Raw genomic sequence first — 20,896 nt, forward strand, 5'->3', positions numbered from 1 at the left:
GGGTGGCTCAGTGGGTTAAGCCGCTGCCTTCGGCTCAGGTCATGATCTCAGGGTCCTGGTGATCGAGCCCCGCATCGGGCTCTCTGCTCGGCAGGGAGCCTGCTTCCTCCTCTCTCTCTGCCTGCCTCTCTGTCTACTTGTGATCTCTCTCTCTCTGTCAAATAAATAAATAAAATCTTTAAAAAAAAAAAAAAAAAAAGAAGGACTTGGCTTGTACTCTGACGCAGAGAAGGCTGAAGTGCTCTGACCAGGGAAGCACACGTGAGAAGTGTTCTAACTTCGGAAAGTGGAAAAGAAGCACCGGTTGCAGCATTGTTTGTAGTGGCAAGGAAAAAAATCGGAAAAAATAGTAAAGGCTAGCCCCTCTTACGCCTCGGGGTGGGGGGTGTCCAGCCCCGCTCATTCACCGGGACCGGCGCAGTCCCTTTCAGCCTGCCTTCCTGGCTGCGGTCGTCACCCCTCAGCGTCTGTCATCTCCGCAGCGGCCACCAGAGGCCATCTGTGGGCCAGTGAGCCAGGCCCCGCCCTCCTCTGCCCACAGCCCTCCAGGGCTACCACCTCGATCAGGATAAAAGCTCAAATTCTCCCCTGACCCCCAAGGCCCTGCATGACTTGCCAGGTTTTGAGTTGGAGCAGGAAGTGCCCAATCTGTATTTGAATGAACTGAACACCCGCTGCACACCAGCCATGGTACGAAGCTCTTCATACAGAGGGTAAATCCGCATCATTCCTAACGTGGTTGGATGCTGCCGGAGGTGGGGGGCGGGGCTCCCTGACCTCTCCTCCCTCTCTCCTTGTTGCTCACTCTGCTCCAGGCACACAGGCCTCCTTACTCTTCTCCAACACACCAGGCTCAGTCCTTCCCCAGGGCCTTTGCACATGCTGTGCCCTCTGCCTGGACTCTTCTTCTCCCTGGTACTCCCATACCTGCTTCTCTGCTCACATGTATTTCCATATGGCCTTGGACACCCTATTTTAAGCTTGAACTCCCCTCTTAGTAGTCCCAACCCTTAGACCTTGGTACTGCCACCCCAATACCACTTTTTTTTTTAGATTTTATTTATTTATGTTAGAAAGAGAGTGCGCACACACATATGCACACACGTGCGTAAGCAGGGCGGTGGGGAAGGGGCAGAGGGAAATGGAGAGAAGTAGACTCCCTGCTGAGCGCGGAACCCGACTTCCCCCTCGATCCCACGACCCAGGATCATGACCTGAGCCGAAATCACCAGTGAGAAGCCCAACCGACTGAGCCACCCCAGTAACAGTCTTCACTTTCTAACCCAATACATCACTTACTCTAAGGTTATCTTGAATGTCATCTCCATGAAGGTAGGGATTTTCCCAGGAGACCAAACAGCTCAAGCAAAGGCCCTGGGGTGGGGATGGATATGCAAAGTAGCCAAATGGGGGGGCGCTGGGCGGAAGCGATTTGCGCTATGATTAATCCAGGCAGATGGTGGCCTTGGAGGAGCCCCAATCCTCTTACCCAAAGCCCCTAAATACTTCCGCAACGCAGGTCACCTCCGGGCCTCTCCTGCTCTGGGTGGCCATCATGTCAGGGCCGGCAGTCGAGGAGGAGATGGAGGGCTGGAGCCCGGCCCCACCGCTGTATGAGGAGTACCGCCCACCACCTCTGGATACCATCCGCCTGCCCAGGTATGCGCTGTACCTGCTGCTGGCGGCGTTCCTGGTGGTGGCCGTGGCCTATGCCATTGTGGGGCATCTCATCAAGGACCTCGCCCACGACCTGGCCGGTGGGTGAGCTGCTGTCTGCCATGAGCCCGGCTTGGGACAGTGTTGGGCCACTCTCAGGTGTGGGGGGGCACCCCAGGGCCCCTCGCAGCAGGAGAGGGGACAGAAGGTGGATGAGCCCCAGGAGGTTCCTCACCAGTGTCCTATTGCAGACTGGGCCTTTGGCCCGAAGCCAGACCAGGAGGACACCCCCCGGGAGCTGCGCTCGAGCCTGGAGGGCGAGGATCTGGAGGAGCTCGACCTCCAGATGGCCCTGGCCTGGCGGGGTGATGAGGACCCTGCCGGGGGTGGCGATACGGCCCCTGCAGAAGCCCCCACCCCGGCTCCCCACCGCTCTTCTATTGTCTTCAAGGACCTGCCTGCTCGGAGCTCCTTCTGGAGGCTGGGCTGAGCTGGGCCCTGCCTTCCGGCCCCGGGACCTGGGTTTGAACCCCTTTGGGAGTTGTGTGGACGGGACTTGTGCACATGGGATCCCTTGCTCCCCTGAGCAGCCGGACTTGGCAGAGAACGTTGTCTTTCTTGGCTGGCGGGTTCCCACGGTTGATCCCTGGGACTCTCTGCACTCCTGCGCACCCCGACCCGGTAGCCCCAGAGCCTGATTCTGCCCAACCTCTGCTCGATTTTCTTTTTCTTTATTTTTTATTTTTTTTAAAGATTTTATTTATTTATTTGACAGACAGAGATCACAAGTAGGCAGAGAGGCAGGCAGAGAGAGAGGAGGAAGCAGGCTCCCTGCTGAGCAGAGAGCCCGATGTGGGGCTCGATCCCAGGACTCTGAGATCATGACCCGAGCCGAAGGCAGAGGCTTTAACCCACTGAGCCACCCAGGCGCCCCTTTTTCTTTCTTTTTTTTTTTTTAAATAAGGGTTTTATTTATTTATTTGACAGACAGAGATCACAAGTAGGCAGAGAGACAGGCAGAGAGAGAGACGGGGAAGCAGGCTCACCACTGAGCAGAGAGCCCGATGCGGGGCTCGATCCCAGGACCCTGAGATCATGACCTGAGCCGAAGGCAGAGGCTTTAACCCACTGAGCCACCCAGGTGCCCCTCGATTTTCAAAGAGTAACAGTGGTAACTGAGGCCTTAGTCTGTCCCTGCTCTTGTGCTCAGTGAGCCTTTTCCACGTATTACACTGTTTAATCCCCACTGGCCAGGACTTTTTGCTCCCACTTACCAGGTGGGAACATGGAGGCACAAAGCCCGGAGATGACTTGTCTGGAGCAGAGCGAACTTTTTGCAGAAAGAGGCCAGTTCCATGACCATGACCTGCCTTCGAAGGAAAGCAGAAGCCTCAGGATGGGGTTCTGGCCCTGCTCCACGAATCTGCCCCAGCCCCACCCCCCACCTCCTCCCTTACACTCCCCAGCTCTGCTGCTCTGCCCACTGGACCTGTTGCTCTCTGGGGGGTCCTGGCTTCCCAGCTAACTTGAGAGCTCCTGGAGGACAGTGCCTGAGGCTTCCTCCCTCCCCTCTGAGCTGGGCACAGGACTGGGCACAGGGTCAGAGCTTCGCAGGCGCCACTTGGGGGGCTGAGATGGGCTCGCTTCGAGCAGCTGCCTGAGCTCCGCCACTCCTGATGGCCCACTGAGCAATGATGATAGCCAGACCTTAGGGTGGGGGGAGTCCCCAGGTATGCATAGGTGCTCCTTAAAGGTGTGTGCAGTGATGCTGGCACCCCTCCCAGCCCCCGAGGGCCCTGCAGAGCGGGAGGGGGAGCCCCCCCTCCGGTGTAGGGGCTTCCTGCCACGTGCCTGGGCCGTGGCTGTCCGGTGGCAGCTGGGGTGGGGCACTCTTTCTCCTGGGCAGGGTTCCCTATCTAATCGGCCAGGGACCAAGGTTGATGGACAGGAGAGCCTGGAGCCTGAGTCATCAGCTACCTGAGTGTCCCATTCTCCCACCATCAAGGCGTGGCTGGGCTTGGAGATGGATAGTGGGCATGTGGCCGTCATTTCTTGTCCCTGTGCTCATCCCAGTATTGGCTGTGGGTCCCCAGGGGTCCGGGAGCCAGGACATGGCCATATAAGCTGGTGGTAGGGGGGAGACCCCAGCGCCAGCTGTTTCTGCGTGATGTCCGTTCTCCTGGCCTCCTTGGTCTTCTCTACAAAATGGGGATGGAGACACTTTTTGGGGTGTTCAGAGAAGGAGACATAAGGAAGCCTGGTGGCCCCGAGCCCAGGCCCATCTCAACCTGGCCGCAGCAGCACAGAGCCTGGGGGACCTGGAGGCTGGGTCCTGGGGCAGGCACAGGGTGGAGGGGCCGGACTCCTGCGTTAATTGTTATACCAGGTCCAGAGTCTGACCTGCAGGTCTGGACCCGCCCCGCCCCTAGGCCTGCCTGCTGCCATATCAGGGGCTGGGCAGGGCCTCACCCAGCCAACCTTGACCGTGCACCGCCGCGGCTCTTCCATGACCATGGAGACCCTGGAGGTCCTTCTCCTACTCAGTGCCCTGCTCCTGTCACCTGCAGAGGCTCAGCAGGGTAGGACCTGATCTGGACCTGGTGGGGCGGTTGGCGGGGGACAGGGGTGGGGAGGGTCCTGGGAGGAGCTCACCCATAGGCTCACCGTCTCCCCATTTTTCATGATGAGGAACCAAGACCTCTGAAAGGAGGGGCAGGCAGAGGAGGAATGGGGCCAGACCCCTCTTGGAGCCCCACCAATCCCCACACTCCCTTGGGGCCTCTCTCCCCATCCCTGAGATGCTCCCAGGCCCCTCCCGTTCTCTAGAATGGGTCTCTGACACCCAGCACTCCATCAGCATTCCCCATCACCTTTCCCCTCTCTCCCCTTCGGGGGGGGGCAGACCCCTGGCCTAGCCCCATCTCTGAGTCCCAGCTGCTCTACCTCCGGACAGCCTCGCAGTATCGCCTGAAGCCCTGGCTGGTGGGCCTGGCTGCCGTCGTGGTGTTCCTGTTTATCGTCTTCGTCCTCATGCTGGTTAATCGCGTCTGGTGCTCCAGAAAGAGGTGGGAACCCCTCTCCCCACTCCCCACAGCCACTGTCCCTGTCCTCCTCTCCTCCCCAAAGTGCTGGGCACCCCTCCTGCTTCCTGACCCTCTCTGGTCCCCTCCCTCCTGTCTCCCCATTTCCCTGCTCCTGCTCAGACAGGCCTCACAGCCTCAAGGTCTGGGACAGCCATGCAGCCGAGCCACCCTGCTTTGTGGGGTTCATGTGCCTCAGCCAGGGGAGACTCTGAAGGCGACCTCCTGCCCTTCACTCACCTTCACCTCTCTGTCTCTTGCAGAGATGAGGATGAGGAGTTAGCATTCGGTATGGAGTCCAACCCCTATCATGACATAGCCCTGAGGTACTGCCTGTGTGAGCGTGTGTGGGTGTGTGCAGGGTTAGGGGGTTTGTGGGAGCCTCCTCGGGGGGTGAGGAGAGATGGGCATGCACAGATGACCTCTTTCTGTTCTTGAACTCCTCAAACACATTCCTGCCCCAGGAGCTTTGTATACACTGTTCTCACCGATTGGAACAGCCTTTCCTGTATCTTCTGGCTGGCTCCTCCTTCAGTCCCTGTTCAGATATTTCCTCCTCGCAGAAGCCCACCCTGGCTGCCAGCCTGCCTGACACTGCGCCCCACAGCTGTGCCTTCCTCTTTGCACTTACCACCAGCTGAAATTATCTTAGTCATTACACCCTTTTTTGACGCTTGCTGGTAGCTTCCAACAGATGAATAGAACATAGCTTGGGTCCTAGCTGTGTTCCCAGGGCTCAGCATGGGGCTTGGCACACAGTAGGTCTGTTGAACAAGACCGTGGTGTCAGATTGGGTGGGTGTCTGTGCACGAGCATGTGATCTGGGATGGGTGACTCTCCTGGACTCCGTGTTTTCTATGGTCCCGACTGGTTCCAGACATGATTCTGGTGGAAGGCTCAGGGAGGTGGCAGGGCTGGGGGCCCTTTTAGTGTAATATCCCAGCTTGGGGCAAAGTTGGGGGGTGGGAATAGGAGTGCAGGAGATGGGAGGAAGCCAACCTGACCAGAAGATTCTCAGCCAAGCCCAAGATGTATTTTGAGGGAGAGATGTAGTCCCAGTTATTTGCTTTGTCTGAAAACCAGTGCAGTGCCTATGAAATGTGATTCTCATTCCCAGGATGTGCGGGAGGTTCTCGAACCCACCTAAGCTCCTGTGTTGGTAGTTTTCTCCCTGCCCGTTCATTTCTCCATCCATCCATCCACCCACCCACCCATCCATCCATCCATCCACCCACTCATCCATCCATCCATCCATCCACCCACTCATCCATCCATCCATCTATCCATCCACCCACCCACCCACCCATCCATCCCCCCACCCACCCATCTATCCATCCATCCATCCACCCACCCACCCATCCACCCATCCATCCATCCACCCACCCACCCATCCTTCCATCTATCCACCCACCCACCCACCCACCCACCCACTCATCCATCCATCCATCCATCCATCCATCCATCCATCCATCCACCCACCCACTCATCCATCCATCCACCTACCCATGCTTCACTTTCCAACCATCCATCATTCATCCATCAGTCTCCCTACCCAGTAACCCATTGATCCATTCATCTTTTGTACATTGCCATTCGCCCACCCATTTATACTCCCATCCATTGATTTGTCATTCTCTTCTTCTTCCTGTTCATTCACTCATCTGCCCATTCACTTATTCATCTCTCCATGCAGCTATCCATTCACCTAACCACTTACCTGCCCATTGCCCATCCATCCATCCACCCACCCACCCAACCATCCATCCATTCATTCCCTTACCCACCCATCTACCTCCTCACCCACCCATCCATCCACCTATCCACTTCCTGCACCCATGAGCCCAATGATCTCTCTGTCCATCCACCCTTCTACACTCCTATCCAGCCATCCATTAGCCCCTCATTCTTTCCCTCCTCTAATTAACCTCCTATGCTGTGTATCTATTCAACCCTCCACTGCAACCTTGTGGTCACTTCTCTACCTATCTACCTATTCATCCATCCTCCCACCCATCTCCATCCACCTGTCCATCCATGGGATGGTTGAGTCTTAGTTTCTGCCTTTGTGAAATGGAACTAGCAAGGCTTCCTCTGTTTTGAGGACTGTTTTGAGAATTCAGCAAAGGTCAGAACACCTGGCCCAGGTAGGTGCCAATTAAATGGGAGTGACTGTTTCTCACTGTGGTCTGGGCCCTTTGTATCCCTACAGTGAAGAAGGCAAGAGGGAGAGGAAAGGGGAGATAAAGGACCAGAAGGGCAAGATGGCTGAGAAAGAAGGAGAAACGAACTCAGGGCTGGAGCTGGAGGAGAAGGAGGAGTCTGGAGGTGATGGGAAGGTCACAAACATGGCCATGTGAAGAGTCGACACTCGCTTCCTCCAGGCAGCTGCCCACAGATGCCCCTTCCACACCGTGTAAGCAATGGCCCGGATGTGAAACCACCATAATAACTCCATGTAGAACCGAGAGCACCCAGTGAAGAGGCGTGGGACGTGCCCTGCCCCGCCAGGGAGGGCTCCGTGTGAGAATGTGTGGGCTCTTTCTGCCCTCCTTCCTGACTTGTCCGCCTAGTGATTCTTCTTGCACTTGGAGTGCGTTCTTGGTTGTGGAGAAACCCCCAAGCCCCTACCATCTCATGGCTCCCCCTACTTCTCCCCACTGCCTGCTTTCTTTTCCTTCTCCCTGCTATCTATTGGCCAGAACCTACCCTGTCCCACTCAGCTTCGGGGACCAACACCGGGTAGGGGTTGCTTTTCCGAGACCTGCATTAAAGAATTGATAAGAGCTGTTCAGAAGGGTTCCTGTTGTCTCTTGGACTCAGTTTCCCCCTGGGGCAGGCAGATTTTGGGGTTGGGGTCAATGCTCGTGCAGGTATGGGAGAACAGGCTGCACGGTGCCCAGATGCCGCCCCCCCACCCCCCGCCCTCTCCCTGAAATCTTGATTTTGCTCCCTGAGCCCTGGACTTTGAGCCCCGAGAGAGAGCACCATATCCTAGGAAATCCTCACTACCCCACCCCTCATCTGGGGGTCACGTGACCCCATTCCCGGGAACCGGGTAGGGGAGGCTGCGTGCCCCAGGGCTCTTGCGTTCCCCGGGAAGGGGCAAGTACTTTCTCCTCCCAGTTTCCAGCCTCCCCTTTCACCTCACTTTCTCTGGGCCCTGGACCTTGCCCTGGATGTTAACTATTTCTTAATAAGGACCTTGACAAAGACTGGCATCGGGGCTCGGTTCTGGGGCTGATCGCTGGGGTTGCTGGTAGGATGAAGCCAAGGCTGCTAGAACACTTCCAGAATCGTCCACCAGGGGGTGCAAAAAACATAAATAAAATCAAGATAATACAGGCCCTCAGAGATGCTCCCAGGGAGCCTGGGGCATTTCCGTCCTCCGCCTCCATCAGTGCACAATTAGTCCCGTTTCCCAGCTGAAAATAGGGAGGCGTAGAAAGAGGGACGCCACCGGCCAGGTCTTGCGGGCTGCAGTTGGCAGAGCTGGGACGAAGGCCAGGCAACCCGCGTGATGAGGGAGTTTATAGGCTCTTTATAGGCTGAGGTCGGGTTTGGAGGTTAATGCCCTAGGATGGGAGAGGGTTGGAGCGCGGAGGGGGGGGGGGGCTGTTCCTGGCTGTGGATCCTAGCTGGGAGCACGGTGTCCCTCTGGAATGCTGTGTGGCCCCGGCAAGGTAGCCCCTCGTCTGCACCCTGAGGACAAGAGTTAGGAGGATTGAAGCAGTTTCCAGGGCCCAAGAGCCATGGCAAGGCCTGGCGCACAGTAGGCGCTCGGGAGACGCGTCCCCACTTTTCCTGAGCCTCTCCCGTAGTGAGGGGGCCAAGGGGGACCTTAGGGAGACAAGGTGCTGGATGCCCTGGACGCGGGATCCCTCCCCAGCATACCCAGAACCCTGGGAAGAGGGCCCCATCCCCCCACTTCCTGCAGCACTGGCCACACCCTGCCCTGGGGTGTCCCGGGCAGGCCACTTCCTCTTCTAATGGGGTGGCATCCCCAGAACCCGCTGGCTAGAGGCGAGGACAGACGGACAAGGATGGACAGATTCCGGATGACCGCTGGCCCAGTCTCCCTTCTGGCAGCTCTGGTCCTGCAGCCGGTTCAGGCCCAACCCTGTTGTAAGGCCTCGGGAAGGAGAGGAGGTGGGAAGGGAGCTCCCCCCACCCCCCATTCCCCATTACCGCTGCCCCCTCCAGCCCAGCTGCTGACCCCGCCCCATCCTGCCTGCAGTGACCCAGAGGAAGCCGTGGCTGGTGGGGTTGGGGGCCATGCTGGCCGCCCTCTTCCTCCTCTTCATCCTCACAGTGGTCTACGCCATCTGGTGCAGCCAGTCCCGTGACAGGTGGGCCCCGCTCCTGCCTGAGTCCCTCCCCTGTGGAACTTGAGGGGCTCAGAGCCACTCCCCTCCCCCCTGTCCTCGCAGAGCCTCCCAGGAGGCAGGGCAGGGCCCCGGGGGGTTATTCTTTGATTCAGAACCCAGACAGCCTCATATAACCTCACTGTCTTCCCTCCTGACTCTCTGCCTGAAAAGCAAGGGGGCTTCCCTGAGTCCCTAGGGCTCATGTGTGTGTCAGATGGGATCCGTAAGGTCCTTATCACCTCCCTTCAAACCCCACGCATTTATCCGTCCCTCCGTCCAGTCCTATGTGTGTGTCCCTCCCACTGTCTGCACCTCCGTCCACCTTCCCACCCACCCTCTGTCCGCATGTCCATCTGTCCATCCATCCACCCATCCACTCATTCACCTAGCCGCCCACCGATCAGCCCGTCTCCCTGGCTCTCTGCCAGGTCCCTCACCCACGGTCCTGAGACCCGGGAGGCCAGGGGGGGCAGGGTGTGAAGAGCTGGGTTAGGGCCCCGGAGCTCCCGAGTGGGCTCCCATGAGTGCTTCTTGTTCAAACAGCACCGGTGCCCTAACCTGTCTGAGCTCAGCTCAGCTTCTGCACGGTGGGAGCCACAGGAGTGCAGGCTCAGAGGTTCAGGGGGGATCGCGAGGCCTGGACATGAAATTCTTATGACGTGGGGTTTTCTGGACCCTTCTTGTCTCCGCAGCAAGAAAGAGAAGGAAGAGGGGACTGTGAGAGAAGAGGAGAGAGAAGCAGAGGGCAACGGGGGGCTGGAGCTGGAGGAGAAAGGGGGGCCTCCAAACCACGAGAGAGTGCAGAGCTCCTCTGAATGAAGGCTTCCCACCTGCCTCCTCCAGGCAGGCCTCCCAGGGATGCCTAATGCCTGTTCTGCGCCCTGCAAGCAAAAAGCTGGTCCTGGAGCCAGTGAAATGATGCCATGTGGGATTCAGATGAAGTGTCCCTGAATGAGGAGGGCTCAGGTCCCGCCCCACGTCCCCCCCCCTTTGCATTTACCTGGGCCTTTATACACCCCCTTCCCCAGCCCCCTTCTCAGGGGTAAGAGGGACAGTGGGAGGAAATTGCAAAGGCCCTACAGTGTTTGCGGGTCCCAGATCACGCCCAGCTGTCCCGCTGAGTGGGCCCAGCACATGGCGGTGTCCTGGGAGAGGAGGGTCCCCGCTCTGGGCACTGATTTGCTGGTCACTGTCTGCAAGCTGTTCCTGGGTGCGGGTGCTGAGGTTGGGAGGGAACGCAGCGTCCTCCCCCCACCCCCGGGCAGCTCCCCGAAAGGCTTGAACTCCCAGCGTCCTTGCTGTGCAGCCTCAGCGTGTAACCTAACCTCTCTGCGCCTAAGCTTCTTGTCCAGGAAAAGGGTGGGGGGAGTAACTTGATCCTTTATAAATTGTCACGAGGATTAAACGAAACAGTGTCCATGAAAATCCGAAGCACGGAGCCCGGAACCCAGAAGGTGTCTAATAAATGTCAGCTTTTCGGGAGGCTGAAAGGGTGGGGATGCGGCCGGCGCGTGGGAGGCTCCTGCTCCGGGTGGGGGATCTGGAAGGGCACAGGGGGCGTGTCCAGGTCGCGTCCCCGCGCCCCTCCGCCTCTCGTCCCTGCCAGGGGCGCGGGTTCGGGTTCCGAGCAGGGGGTGCGGAGGGTTCGGGCAGGAGGCGGCGCCGCGGCCGCGGGGGAGGGGAGAAGGCGGGGCTGTGCGACTCCGCGCTCTCCGCGGGGGCGGGGGGCAGACTTCTCCCCTAGGGGCGTCTGGAAGTTGTGAGGGTCCTGTGGCTGTCACAAGCCGGCACCCTTTTAATGACCTGAAGTCGGAGGCCCAGGGCGGCGAGCGGCCTGCGGTGCGGGACCGTCCCCGAGCCCAGAGCGGCCTCACTCCGGGCGCCGGTGTCTGCGGAACACGGAGGCTTCCCGCGCGGTGGAGGCCGGGTTGCCCCCCGCCCCGCGCCGGCCGAGCCCCGCCCGCCGGCCTGAGGGCGTCGGCGGACCCCTACCCCCACCCCGGTCGAGCTCCCGACCCGGAGCCCCCAAACAGGTTGGGCCTTCGCTACGCCAAAGAAGCTCCTGCTGGCGTCCCCTTCCCAGCTGTGGGGAGCGGCTGGACCGGGGACAGGGAATGGGGCGCAGGTGGCTGCGGGCCCCTCCCCCCAAGACCCGGCTCCTCGGTCCAGAGCCTCGCCCGTCCACAAGGGGGCGCCAGAACCTCGCTGCTGAGGCGGAAGCGCCCAGCCCTGTCGGGGTTGGGACGCGGGAAGGGGACCTGGGACCGCCCCGCCCCCGTCCCGACGACTGTCGTCTGTTCCTGCCTGGGCGGCGGTGTGGGGCCGCGCATCCGCGTGTAGTGGAGGGCACTGTGCCTGCTGGTCCCTCTGTGTGTCTTGTCTCCCGGTTCCCTGGGGGAAAAAGCCCAAGTCCTCCCCGAGGCCAAGACCCTGCAGGACCGGCCCATTCCCTCCCTGTCCTCCCCTCTTCCCTGGGCCCCTCACAGTGCTCCAGTCATGCGGGCCTCCTGGCTGTTCATCCAGCGTCCTGCCCCAGGGCCTTTGCACAGACTGTGTCCTCTGCCTGAAACACTCATCTGTCAGATTTCCAGGGGGCTGTGTCCCTCCTATTCATCTCTGTTTAAATGTTAACTCCTCACGCGAGACCCACTCTCCTTTCCCTTACTTTGCTTTACTTCTTTGGCACTTACCTCCTCTGAAATATATAGATATATTAAAGATTTCATTTATTTATTTGACAGAGATCACAAGTAGGCAGAGAGAGAGGCGGAAGCAGGCTCCCAGCTGAGCAGAGAGCCCAATGCGATGAGGGGCTCTATCCCAGGACCCTGAGACCATGACCTGAGCCGAAGGCAGAGGCTTAACCCGTTGAGCCCTCCAGGCGCCCCTCCTCTGATACATATCTTACTTATTCTTATTGTTTACCATGCGTCTTCCCGACTTGGAACTGTAAGGGCTATGAAGGCAGGTTATTTTGGGCATTATGTTCCCTGCTGTGTCCCCAATACTTGGTACTCAGCAGATGCTCAGGAAATCTTTGCTGAATGAATGGGACTTTGCCAGGTGGAAAAGAGGGAAAGTGTTCTGTACATTTATGGAGCGCTGACTGCGTGCCAGGTTTTGTCCTTGGAGCTGGGGAGGGGGTGGGGTTTCCCGGCACAGAGCAGGTGCTGCACAGACGCCTGTGGGGTTTGTTGACTGAAGACCCTGGGGAGATCCGAGGCTGGTCGGGGAGGAAGCTAGACTGGGGAAAGGTGTGTGGGCCTCCTGGAGGAAGAGGCAGTGATGAGCAAAAGAACAGCAGGAACCAAGGTTCAGGGCTGTGAAACAGACCAGTGTAGGGGCAGGGTGACCACAGGCCACCGGGAGCATTGCAGGAAGGACCTGGGCCCTGAGCTCACTGACGTCAACATGGAAAGGGTGTCCCTCCCATGGGCCCTGCGGACACGGATGTGGGTCCAGATTGCTCTCTGTGTGGGTGCCCTGGGTGCCTGGCCCCAGCCCTCAGTGCCAGGAGCCTCCCCCCAATCAACAAATGTCCCTAGGCACTGTGGAGGGTCCCTGGAGGCTGCTGGACAGAGGCCAAGGTCTCAGCCGCTGCCCAATCGTTCCGCAGCCCCAGCCCCTTCCCTTCCCTCTCACACAGAACAACCCAAAAAGCACAGAAAGGAGGACCCAGGACAGTCAGCGAGAGTTGAAGCATAGCTTGTTTAATTTTTATACATTTTTTTCTTCCTTCTTTTGTCTTTTTTTTTTTTTTTTTGCTTTTTATTGAATCTTTTATGGAACCCCCCCTTGTTTCATTTTTTTTTCATTTTTTCTTTCTTTTTTTTTTTTTTTTTTTGCATAGGGAAACAAACAAACAAAATAATAACAGCCAGAGTCACTTTCTGTAAATGGTACGTAGGTAGGCGCATCTGCAGAAACCGAATGACTGCGTAATATACAAGGTTATGACCAGAATATGCTGCGGGTGGCGGACGGCGGCGGCGGGGGCGGCGGGCGGGCGAGCGGGAAGTCGGCTGGTCTGCCAGCCGTCCTGGGTCCCTGTCCCGGAGGGGAAGGGAGCCGCGGGCGGCAGACCCAGCCGGGACCGTCTCCCGCCCTGGGTTCACGAGCATGGGGTGTGTGTGATCCGGTGTGTGTGGCGAGCAGGAAGCGAGAGACAGAGTAAACTATCCTGGTAATATCAGTAAAATACAAAATGGGGGGGGGACCTCAAAAAATATCTCGGAGGGAAAAGAAAATGAAAGTGAAAAGCAACACCACCAAAATGTTTTTCAGAGAGAGAAAGTTAGGAAGGAAGGAAAGAAAAGGAAAAGGAAAAGAAGAGCAAAGAACAAGGAAACTCAGGGGGTCTCTGTCCTTCCTCCCTGCCCTGTGCGCTCTTGTCCCTCAGACCCTCTCATCTTCCCCCATGTAGGGTCCTGGGGGTGGGAGGCCAGGGCCCCCCGGATTTGAAGGGACTTTGGTTTTGGAGGCCTGGCTGGGACCCAAAGTGGGAGGATGGGGTGGGGAGTGGACTTGAGGGGCTCCCCACCGGAGGGGGCTGGGACAGCTCCCGTCCCCTTCCCGGGGGTCCCCTTCTAGCCAGGAGGTGTGAATGGAGGGCTACAGGGAGGGCAGAAGCTTGGGGGTGCGTGACTTCCTTCCGGTCCGAGCCCTGACTCCTGTTGGATCCTACTGCCTCTTTCCTGAGGCCTGGGAGGACCCCTGGAGAACAGGGGAGGAGAACCCCAAAACCACACCAGCAGACATGTGAGGCACTGCTTGGGAAAAGTCTTGTTTTGGTATCGCTGGCAACAAGTCCCGCTGGCACAGCTTTGGGTCTGGCCCCCCTGCCTCGCCTGGGGGGTGGGGGGATGGATGGAGGGATGGACCGGGGAGGCCGGGTCAGTGTAGAGGTGGGGGCCTCAGGGGTCCGGAGGGGCAGAAGCGGGGAAAGATGGGGGCCCGCAGAGGAAGCTGGATGTAAGGTTGGGTCTCTGGAACCTGTCTTCCAACACCCTCCACAAAGAAAAGGAGAAACCGGGATCTCAGAGAGGGAATCCAGGTCAAAATAAGAAGTAGCCATTGTAGAATCTGTATTATGAGAAAAAACTCCAAAAATTATATATATTTATATATATGCGTGTGTGTGTACAGAATAGCCCTAAACTGGGGGGGTCAGAGTACCGTGGGAGGGGCCAGAGTGGGGAGAGGGTCCTCGAGCGGCGCCTTGCGGGGGTCAGGAGCTGCTCCCGGCCCCAGGCTCCCACCTAACTGGTCGCCATCCCCAGGGACAGAATGTTCCAGAGCAGAGATGGGGAAGTGTGGGGCTGAGGCTGGACTTGTCTGTTGCTTGGGGGGTGCAGACACCCCCCAGGTCCCCTTCGGGGCTCCTCTTGGGTCTGATTGTCTAGCTCAGGGCCAGGGGTTGAGGTGGTCTGGGCTTGGAACTTGGCAGGAGCCTGGGGGCCCCAGACCCCCTTCTCCGCAGCGGGACGGGACTGGGTCTTCCCGCCCCTCCACACCTCCTTTTCCACCCTCGGCAGGAGCCCATGCCCTCATCCCAGAGAGGCGTAAGGGCGACGTGCATACATCTAGGAGGCCTCTCTGTTCTCTTCCTGCACGGCTGGAGCCCAGGGTCAGGCTGGGGGGTCACCCACTGGCGGGGAAGGACCACGGGTGGTGGGGGCAGCAGGCATGGGAGGGGACGGGGCTGGAGAACATGTTAGTTTCACACACGTGAAAAACAATGCAGGGCCCAGTGGTCCTCCTCGTGTTTGCAACACCAGCCCCACTGAGAGCTGGGGAAGGGTCTGGCTGGGTCCCTGTTTTTCCGTCTTATTCTGCCTTCGGCTTTCCTGGGGGGTGGGGGTGGGGGACACATGGGCCCAGGACGGCACTACCGACTCAGCGGGGCACACAATTGGGGGCAGGCTGCGGAGGGATGACGTGGTCCCCGCGAAGACCCTCGGGGAGGGGTCCGGGTGGGACACTTCCTCCCTCCCCTGGGTGTCTGCTCCCCAATTCTGGGGGAGGGGAAAGGGATAAAACCCAGAAATCTACCGCATGAAACATGACACGCAGGGACGTGAGCTCTCGGACTAAAGGACAAATCACGGCCACGGCCACAGCCACTGAGAGTGCGACCTGCCCCCTGCCCCTGACTTGTGGAGGCATCTTTTTAAAAGAAGGCATGGGATGAGTGTCTGATGGTGGATGGAAGTCGGGCTGGCCCATGGGGCTCCTCCCTGCTCCGGGGGCGGCCATCTGCCTGCTGTGTCCCCACAGGAGATGGGGGTGCCAGGGGGCCGGAGCTTAAAGGGCCCAGCCCTCGGACACCCCACTAACCGGCTGCTACTGTCTCAGCTTTGGTCAAGTAAAAAGCAAAGGAAATTGGGAGAAAGAAGAAAAAAAAAGAACAAAAGCCAAACAAACCAACAATAATGGAGAAAGGAAGGAAAAGAGGATGTGGAATTAAGGACAAGACAACCGTGTGACAGCCACCAGACGGAGCAGCCCGTGCCCAGGGGTCGTCCCCGTGCCCGCGGGCTGCCGGCCGGGTCTGGGGTGGCCAAGCTAGGTCTACAGGGACGGACAGACAGACAGATACTGCATATATTGGGTTTGGCTTCTGTTTTGTTTCATCCCAGATAACCGCCCCCCCCCCCCGCCCCTCACAGCTGGAAGACAGAAGTGGGTGCTGGGGCAGGAGGGGAGCGCCGCCCCCAGGCCGGTCTCCAGGGATGGGGGGGGTGGCTGGGGAGTCCTTTGGCAAGAAGGAAGAGGGGTTGGGGGGAGAAGGAAGGGAGCCTGGGGGGGGCGGCAATGTGACCCTGAGCCAGGGGGACGCCAGCCTGCGGGAAAGGGGAGGCAGGACGGCCACCCCGTGGGGCCAGGGCTCACCCCTGAGGTCCGTCTGCTGCTGTGGGCAGGGGCCTCGGAAGGGACTCCTCCGGAGCCCAGGGGTGGGGCTGGGGGCGGCAGAGCACCAGGGCGCGCCCCCCACTGCAGCGGGAGGCGTGGCGACAGGGGGGTGGGGGGACAGGGCCAGCCACGGAGCCACTGTTCTGTGGATAGCTTTTCTAAGCGTGGGATTTTCCTTTTTTTCTGTTTTTAATTCTTATTTTTTATTTTTATTTTATTTTTTTACAAATAGAAATACATCCCCCTTCAGTTTTTATTTTTTATTTCATGTCATTGTTTTGTCTCTTTGTTTTGGAACTACACGAGCAGAGCATGCAGCTATCTGTGCGCTGATATTGTTTAAAGGTAATACTTATTCTCAGAAGGCAAGGCACATCATGTGGTAAAAAATTTCGTGCAAATTAGGAAACATGGAGTTTTTTTTAAGGTTTTTTTTTTGTATCTTTTTTTTTTTTTAAAGAGGAGGGGGGTAGTGTTGGGGGGGGAAGGGCGGGGGGAGGGGGATAGAGCCAGGTACGATTTGCCATGCAGGGTCAGCCGCAGCGAGCTGGCCTCAGGAGCCAGGTCACAGGAATCCCCGACGAAGCACCATGCAAAGTTAGGTAGCTGGGGGCCGTCAGACGCCCTCCCTACCCTGCCTACCCGCACCCTAAGGTTCCCGGCGGAGAAGCTTCCAGATACCCCAGCTGCACGACCCACCCCCTCCTGCCCTCCGGGAGAGCGGCCCATGCTTTGGTCCCCAACAGCTACCCCATGGAGGGGGGCCCTGGGGACAGACGGACGGACCAAGGGTTCTCGAATGCCTCTGGACAATGGGGGGGGGCTTGGTGGGGAAGGGTCTTTCTCTGGATGGTTGAGTGGGTTTGCCAAGCCCCTTGGGCTGGTTTGGGAGGAAAGTCCAGTTTCTGGGGAGGCTGGGGGGAGGCTGGCCAGGCCTGGGGTAGCAGGAGAGGGCCAGGGGCGCCAGGCTGGGAGCAGATGAGGTGGAGGCCCAGCCCAGGGCGATGGCTTTGGCCCAGGCCAGGGGGTCAGGGGTCGTGGTGGGGAAGGTCTTCCCCAGGGCCAGGCATGGAGGAGGCCTGTTGGGACTCAGATGGATGGGTGGGAGGGGTCCCTGTGTTCGGGCCTCGTGACCCAAGAACACCTAACACCCCCTCCCAGGCTCCCCCACCCAAGATGGCCATCCTGGGGTGGGGGTGGGGATGGGGCCAGGGAGCCGGGGTTGGGGGGGCACCCGGGGTCCCCAGCTTAGTGTTTTTGGAGCGGCTCAACGGAAAACATTTAGCAGATGGGAGGTCCCCCACATGGCCACAGGGGACCCCCGATAGGTGCCGACCCCCCCTGCCCCAGACAGAAGCCCCCGACCCCACCCCCGGGCTCGTGCACACTGTGGGTGCCCGGAGGCCCGGCTCTGATGCAACACCCCGGCTGTGCCCCACTTCGGCGGGGGGAAGATGAAAGTGCAAACCGTGGCCCCCCTTTGGGCTGGGAGGCGCCAGGGAGGGGTGTCGCTCCAGGATGTAAGGCACTGGCAGAGGCGGCGAGGGAGGGCCCGATGGCTTCCCCAGATCCCACCCCCGTGCCCCAGCACGGCAGGGCTTGAGGAGTCTAGCTCTGCCCCTTGGGCCACCTGTGGGGGGGGATCCCCATCTCTCTAGCTCTGAGGGGAGCACAGCAATGAGGGTCAGCGACTTGAGGTGGCTGAGTCGGGGGAGGGAACGGAAGGGGCCCGCGGCCACTTCCCATTCCAGCTGGACAAAGGGGGGCGGGCGGTGGGAATCAGGCACTTAAACCACTCGCTCCCACCTCCCACCTCCGTGGGCTAAGCGGGGGCAGGGGGGTCCTCCCGTCCCAGGGCTCGGCGGATGAAGGCTCCAGACAGGGTGTCCCCTCCCCAGGAGCTCTGAGTCTCTCCACTCTGCCCCCCAGCCCCTTCCTCGGAAAGTGCATTTCTTACAGTGTGTGCAACGTGGGTCCCTTCCCGGGGGTGGCGTGGGGGGTGTGGAGCAGGGCCAGCGGCGGGATGCGGGGTGGGGGGCCTCCTCTGCCGGGGGTGGAGCTGGGGGGCAATTGCATAGAGACTTTTCTTCCCAAACAGGGTAGGCGCGCGGCTGCAAGCCCAAGTCCGAGCCGGGCCGGCAGGGGCCAGGCGGAGGGCCCTCGGCCACGGGACGCTCCTGATAATGCTCCCACCACGTGTCCCAGTGCCCTGGCAACACCCAGGGTCTCCCCACAACCCTCTTCTGCCTGTGTCGTTTCACTGCCCACCCGGGCCTCCACATCGGCCTCTGCTGCCTGCCAACCGCCCCCCCCAGGACCCCCCCCAGCACCCGCCTCCCCACTCGGCAGATACCGAGGCCGGGCGGGCGTCCCGGCGGCGGGGGCACAGGGAGAAGTGGCCTTGCTGGGTGTCCTGCCCGGTGGGGCCCGGGCCGGGGCACTGGGCCGCGCTCACCTGGTCTGGGGCGGAGGCGGGGAGCGGGCGCCCGCCCTCGGAGAGCAGCAGCCGGAGATGAGTGAGTGAGGACTGAGGACGGCGCCCGGAGCGGCGAAGCGGACCGGACCTGTGGCGGGGCCTGGCCCTCGGGTCAGGCCGCGGCGTCCCGAGAGTTCTGAGGGGTGGCCGTCTCTACTGTTCGTCGTCTTGGATGGGTGGGTTTATTTTCATGGTGGTTTTTTTTCTGTTTGTCTTTTTTTTGTTGTTGTGGTTGTTGGTGGGTTGGTTTTTTTTGTTTTTTTTTTGCCTTTTTTCTTTTTGCTTGCTTCCCTCCTGCGCGTGTGTGTCTGTTCTGTCTTTCCGGCCAGGCTGGGAGTCGGCAGGGTCGTCTCGCTCACTCTAACTTTCCACTGAAAACGTGGGCCGGGGCCGGCAGTGCGGCCCCCTGGGATTCCCGCGACGGAGGAGCAGGGCGTGGGAAGAAATCTTTCTTATCCCAGATACCAGGACTGGGTGCCCAATGGGGACACATGGAGAGAGGAGGGAGAGAGAAAGAGAGACATGGGGGTCAGGCTCCCACCATGGACCGCACTGGCCACTGCCCGGTGCACCCGCCTCCCCAGGACCCGTCTCCCGTGTCCCAGACATGTCATAACCTGCTAGAGGACCCCGGACAAGGCTGCTGGATGAAGCGCAGCGCGCCCAGTGGTACCCGATCTCTGGAGAAACCACCGAGAAAACGCGTTTACGGGGTAACTTCTAGCCTATCCTTACGCCGCACCAATTTTTTGAAACTTATTTTTATCACTTGTTTGTCTGGGATTTAAACCTATCGGAGCCTCCTGGGGTTCTGCTTACAATTGGGTCTCTGTGCCTCGGTGCCCCGAGTCTACAAAGTGGGGAGAGGCTGTGGCTCTGACCCGGTTTCCCTCTGCACCCCGAATCTGTACCACGTGCCACACCGTCCAGGCGACTGGAGCTGTTCACTTTGTTTTTGAACAAATGTTCTCCCATTTAACGATCCCCCCGCCAGATTCCCCACGAAGGAGGGACTATGCCTCCGGCCATCCTGTTTCAAAGAAGAAAATATGGGCTCAGAGAAGTCAAGAAACTTGCCCAGGGCCACCAGCGCGGGGGCACCAGAGGGGAATTCCAACTTGGGCCTGCGCGGCTCTGGCCTGGCCTGGCCCCCACCTGGCCCTGGAGAGATCATGACCTCCGCTTTCCATGGGAGGAAGGGGTGGGGGTGGGAGGGCCTGGGGCACTGGCTCAGGGACGGTTCCAGCCTGGGTCTCCACAGGGAAGCCACAGAACAGCCCTTTCCTGGAAAAGCATCCAATCCACCTGCAGGAGGCTGGCCCAGGCCCCCCCCCTCAACTGAGGCTGTCGCAGCGTCGTCCCTCACCCCTGCTATCAATCAGTTGTGCCTCTCCATTCGGGCCGTCCCTGTGGGCCATCCCAGTGACCTGGCGCCCTGGCTCCCAGCCCCCCACCTCCAGCCAAGTTCAAGTTCATCTTGGCCATTACCTCATGTCTGGTTTCTGTTGGCAACCAGACAGACTCTGGGCGTGACCCTCCCCCATGGTGGCCTCCCCTCAGCCCTTCCTCCTTCCTCCCTCCCAGGCCTCTGGTCCCAGTAACTTAACATCCTCCCCCTGGGCTGGGGTGCCGGGGGCGGGGGAGGTCCCAGCTCTGGGCCCCCCGGCCCAGCTGGAGCCACCAGTGTGCCTCCAGCCTGTGGCTTAGCCCCTCTGGCCCCGGCTGACTCATCTGCTGGGTGGCGCCATGTGCTTCTGGGCAGAAAGGGTCCTGGTACAAAATGTCAGCAGGGCCCTGGGCGGGGGGTTCCCCATCACAGCGGAGAGGGGGTGGAGGTGTATGGGCCCATGAAGCCCCTCTCTGGGGACCAAAGTAATGGGACGGCTCAGGACTTGGGAGGGGTTGGTGGGGGGGGATGAAGAAGGTAGGTAACTGACCAAGGGGGAGGGGCACTCACAGGGAGAAGGGGATGTTGATCAGGGGGAGGGGTACTAGTCTGGGAAGGGGAAATTAATCGGGGTGTAGAGGCACTGCTGGGCAGGCGGGATATTGAGGGGGGAAGGGACACTGCTGGGAGAGGGGCACCGAAGAGGGAGGAGCACTGCTCGGGGAGGGGCACTGTTGAGGGAGGGGCTGTTGGTGGGGAAGAGGACATTGGCTCGGGGAGGGCACTGATGTGGGGGGAGAGGAAGACAGAAGATGGACAGGTGTCGGGGGAAAGAGGCTGCTGGAAGCTGGGGGGCAGAGCTGGGGGCTGGTGGGGGGGGGGACAGGAAAGCAAATGTCCCGGGAATAACGACGGGGGAGACAGAAGTGCTGACTGGGTCAGAAATGAGAGGCCTCGAAGCTAAGAGCCCTTTGCATCAGGGCTCCAGGAGCGGGCAGCAGGGTCTCATGGTCTCCTCCCT

The 20,896-nt window shown here is 59.6% G+C and overlaps 4 protein-coding genes across 8 annotated transcripts in view; 3 read left to right on the forward strand and 1 right to left on the reverse strand.

The window, feature by feature from the left end:
* The first annotated feature begins 203 nt into the window (after positions 1–203).
* Positions 204–2,368, forward strand: SMIM44 (small integral membrane protein 44). Of its 2 annotated transcripts, XM_047706497.1 has the most exons (3): positions 204–713; positions 1,206–1,757; positions 1,908–2,368. In XM_047706497.1, exons 2-3 carry the CDS (start codon positions 1,457–1,459, stop codon positions 2,144–2,146), a joined length of 540 nt encoding a protein of 179 aa, XP_047562453.1. In that variant the 5' UTR covers positions 204–713; positions 1,206–1,456; the 3' UTR covers positions 2,147–2,368. The 2 variants fall into 2 exon arrangements, with proteins under 2 accessions (XP_047562453.1, XP_047562463.1); XM_047706507.1 differs by lacking the exon at positions 204–713 and having other exon boundaries at positions 1,128–1,757.
* Positions 2,369–4,075: 1,707 nt separating this feature from the next.
* SMIM24 (small integral membrane protein 24) lies at positions 4,076–7,521 on the forward strand. Its single transcript, XM_047706520.1, has 4 exons — positions 4,076–4,235; positions 4,610–4,721; positions 5,000–5,062; positions 6,946–7,521. The coding sequence occupies exons 1-4, from the start codon at positions 4,163–4,165 to the stop codon at positions 7,091–7,093; spliced, it is 396 nt and encodes a 131-aa protein (XP_047562476.1). The 5' UTR covers positions 4,076–4,162; the 3' UTR covers positions 7,094–7,521.
* A 1,130-nt stretch (positions 7,522–8,651) lies between these two features.
* On the forward strand, positions 8,652–10,539 carry LOC125086898 (small integral membrane protein 24-like). The gene is made up of 3 exons (XM_047706528.1): positions 8,652–8,858; positions 8,971–9,082; positions 9,793–10,539. The coding sequence occupies exons 1-3, from the start codon at positions 8,723–8,725 to the stop codon at positions 9,917–9,919; spliced, it is 375 nt and encodes a 124-aa protein (XP_047562484.1). The 5' UTR covers positions 8,652–8,722; the 3' UTR covers positions 9,920–10,539.
* Positions 10,540–18,085: 7,546 nt separating this feature from the next.
* NFIC (nuclear factor I C) overlaps positions 18,086–20,896 on the reverse strand; it is a 60,983-nt gene continuing 58,172 nt past the window's right edge. For all 4 annotated transcript variants that reach the window (XM_047706430.1, XM_047706423.1, XM_047706408.1 and 1 more), the window contains one exon: positions 18,086–18,958. In XM_047706430.1, coding sequence (XP_047562386.1) covers positions 18,941–18,958 — 18 coding nt within the window. In that variant the 3' untranslated portion in view covers positions 18,086–18,940. The remainder of the gene's footprint in view (positions 18,959–20,896) is intronic.

The sequence above is a fragment of the Lutra lutra genome, chromosome 1, assembly GCF_902655055.1.
Source record: "Lutra lutra chromosome 1, mLutLut1.2, whole genome shotgun sequence".
In the NCBI taxonomy this organism is placed as follows: domain Eukaryota; kingdom Metazoa; phylum Chordata; class Mammalia; order Carnivora; family Mustelidae; genus Lutra; species Lutra lutra.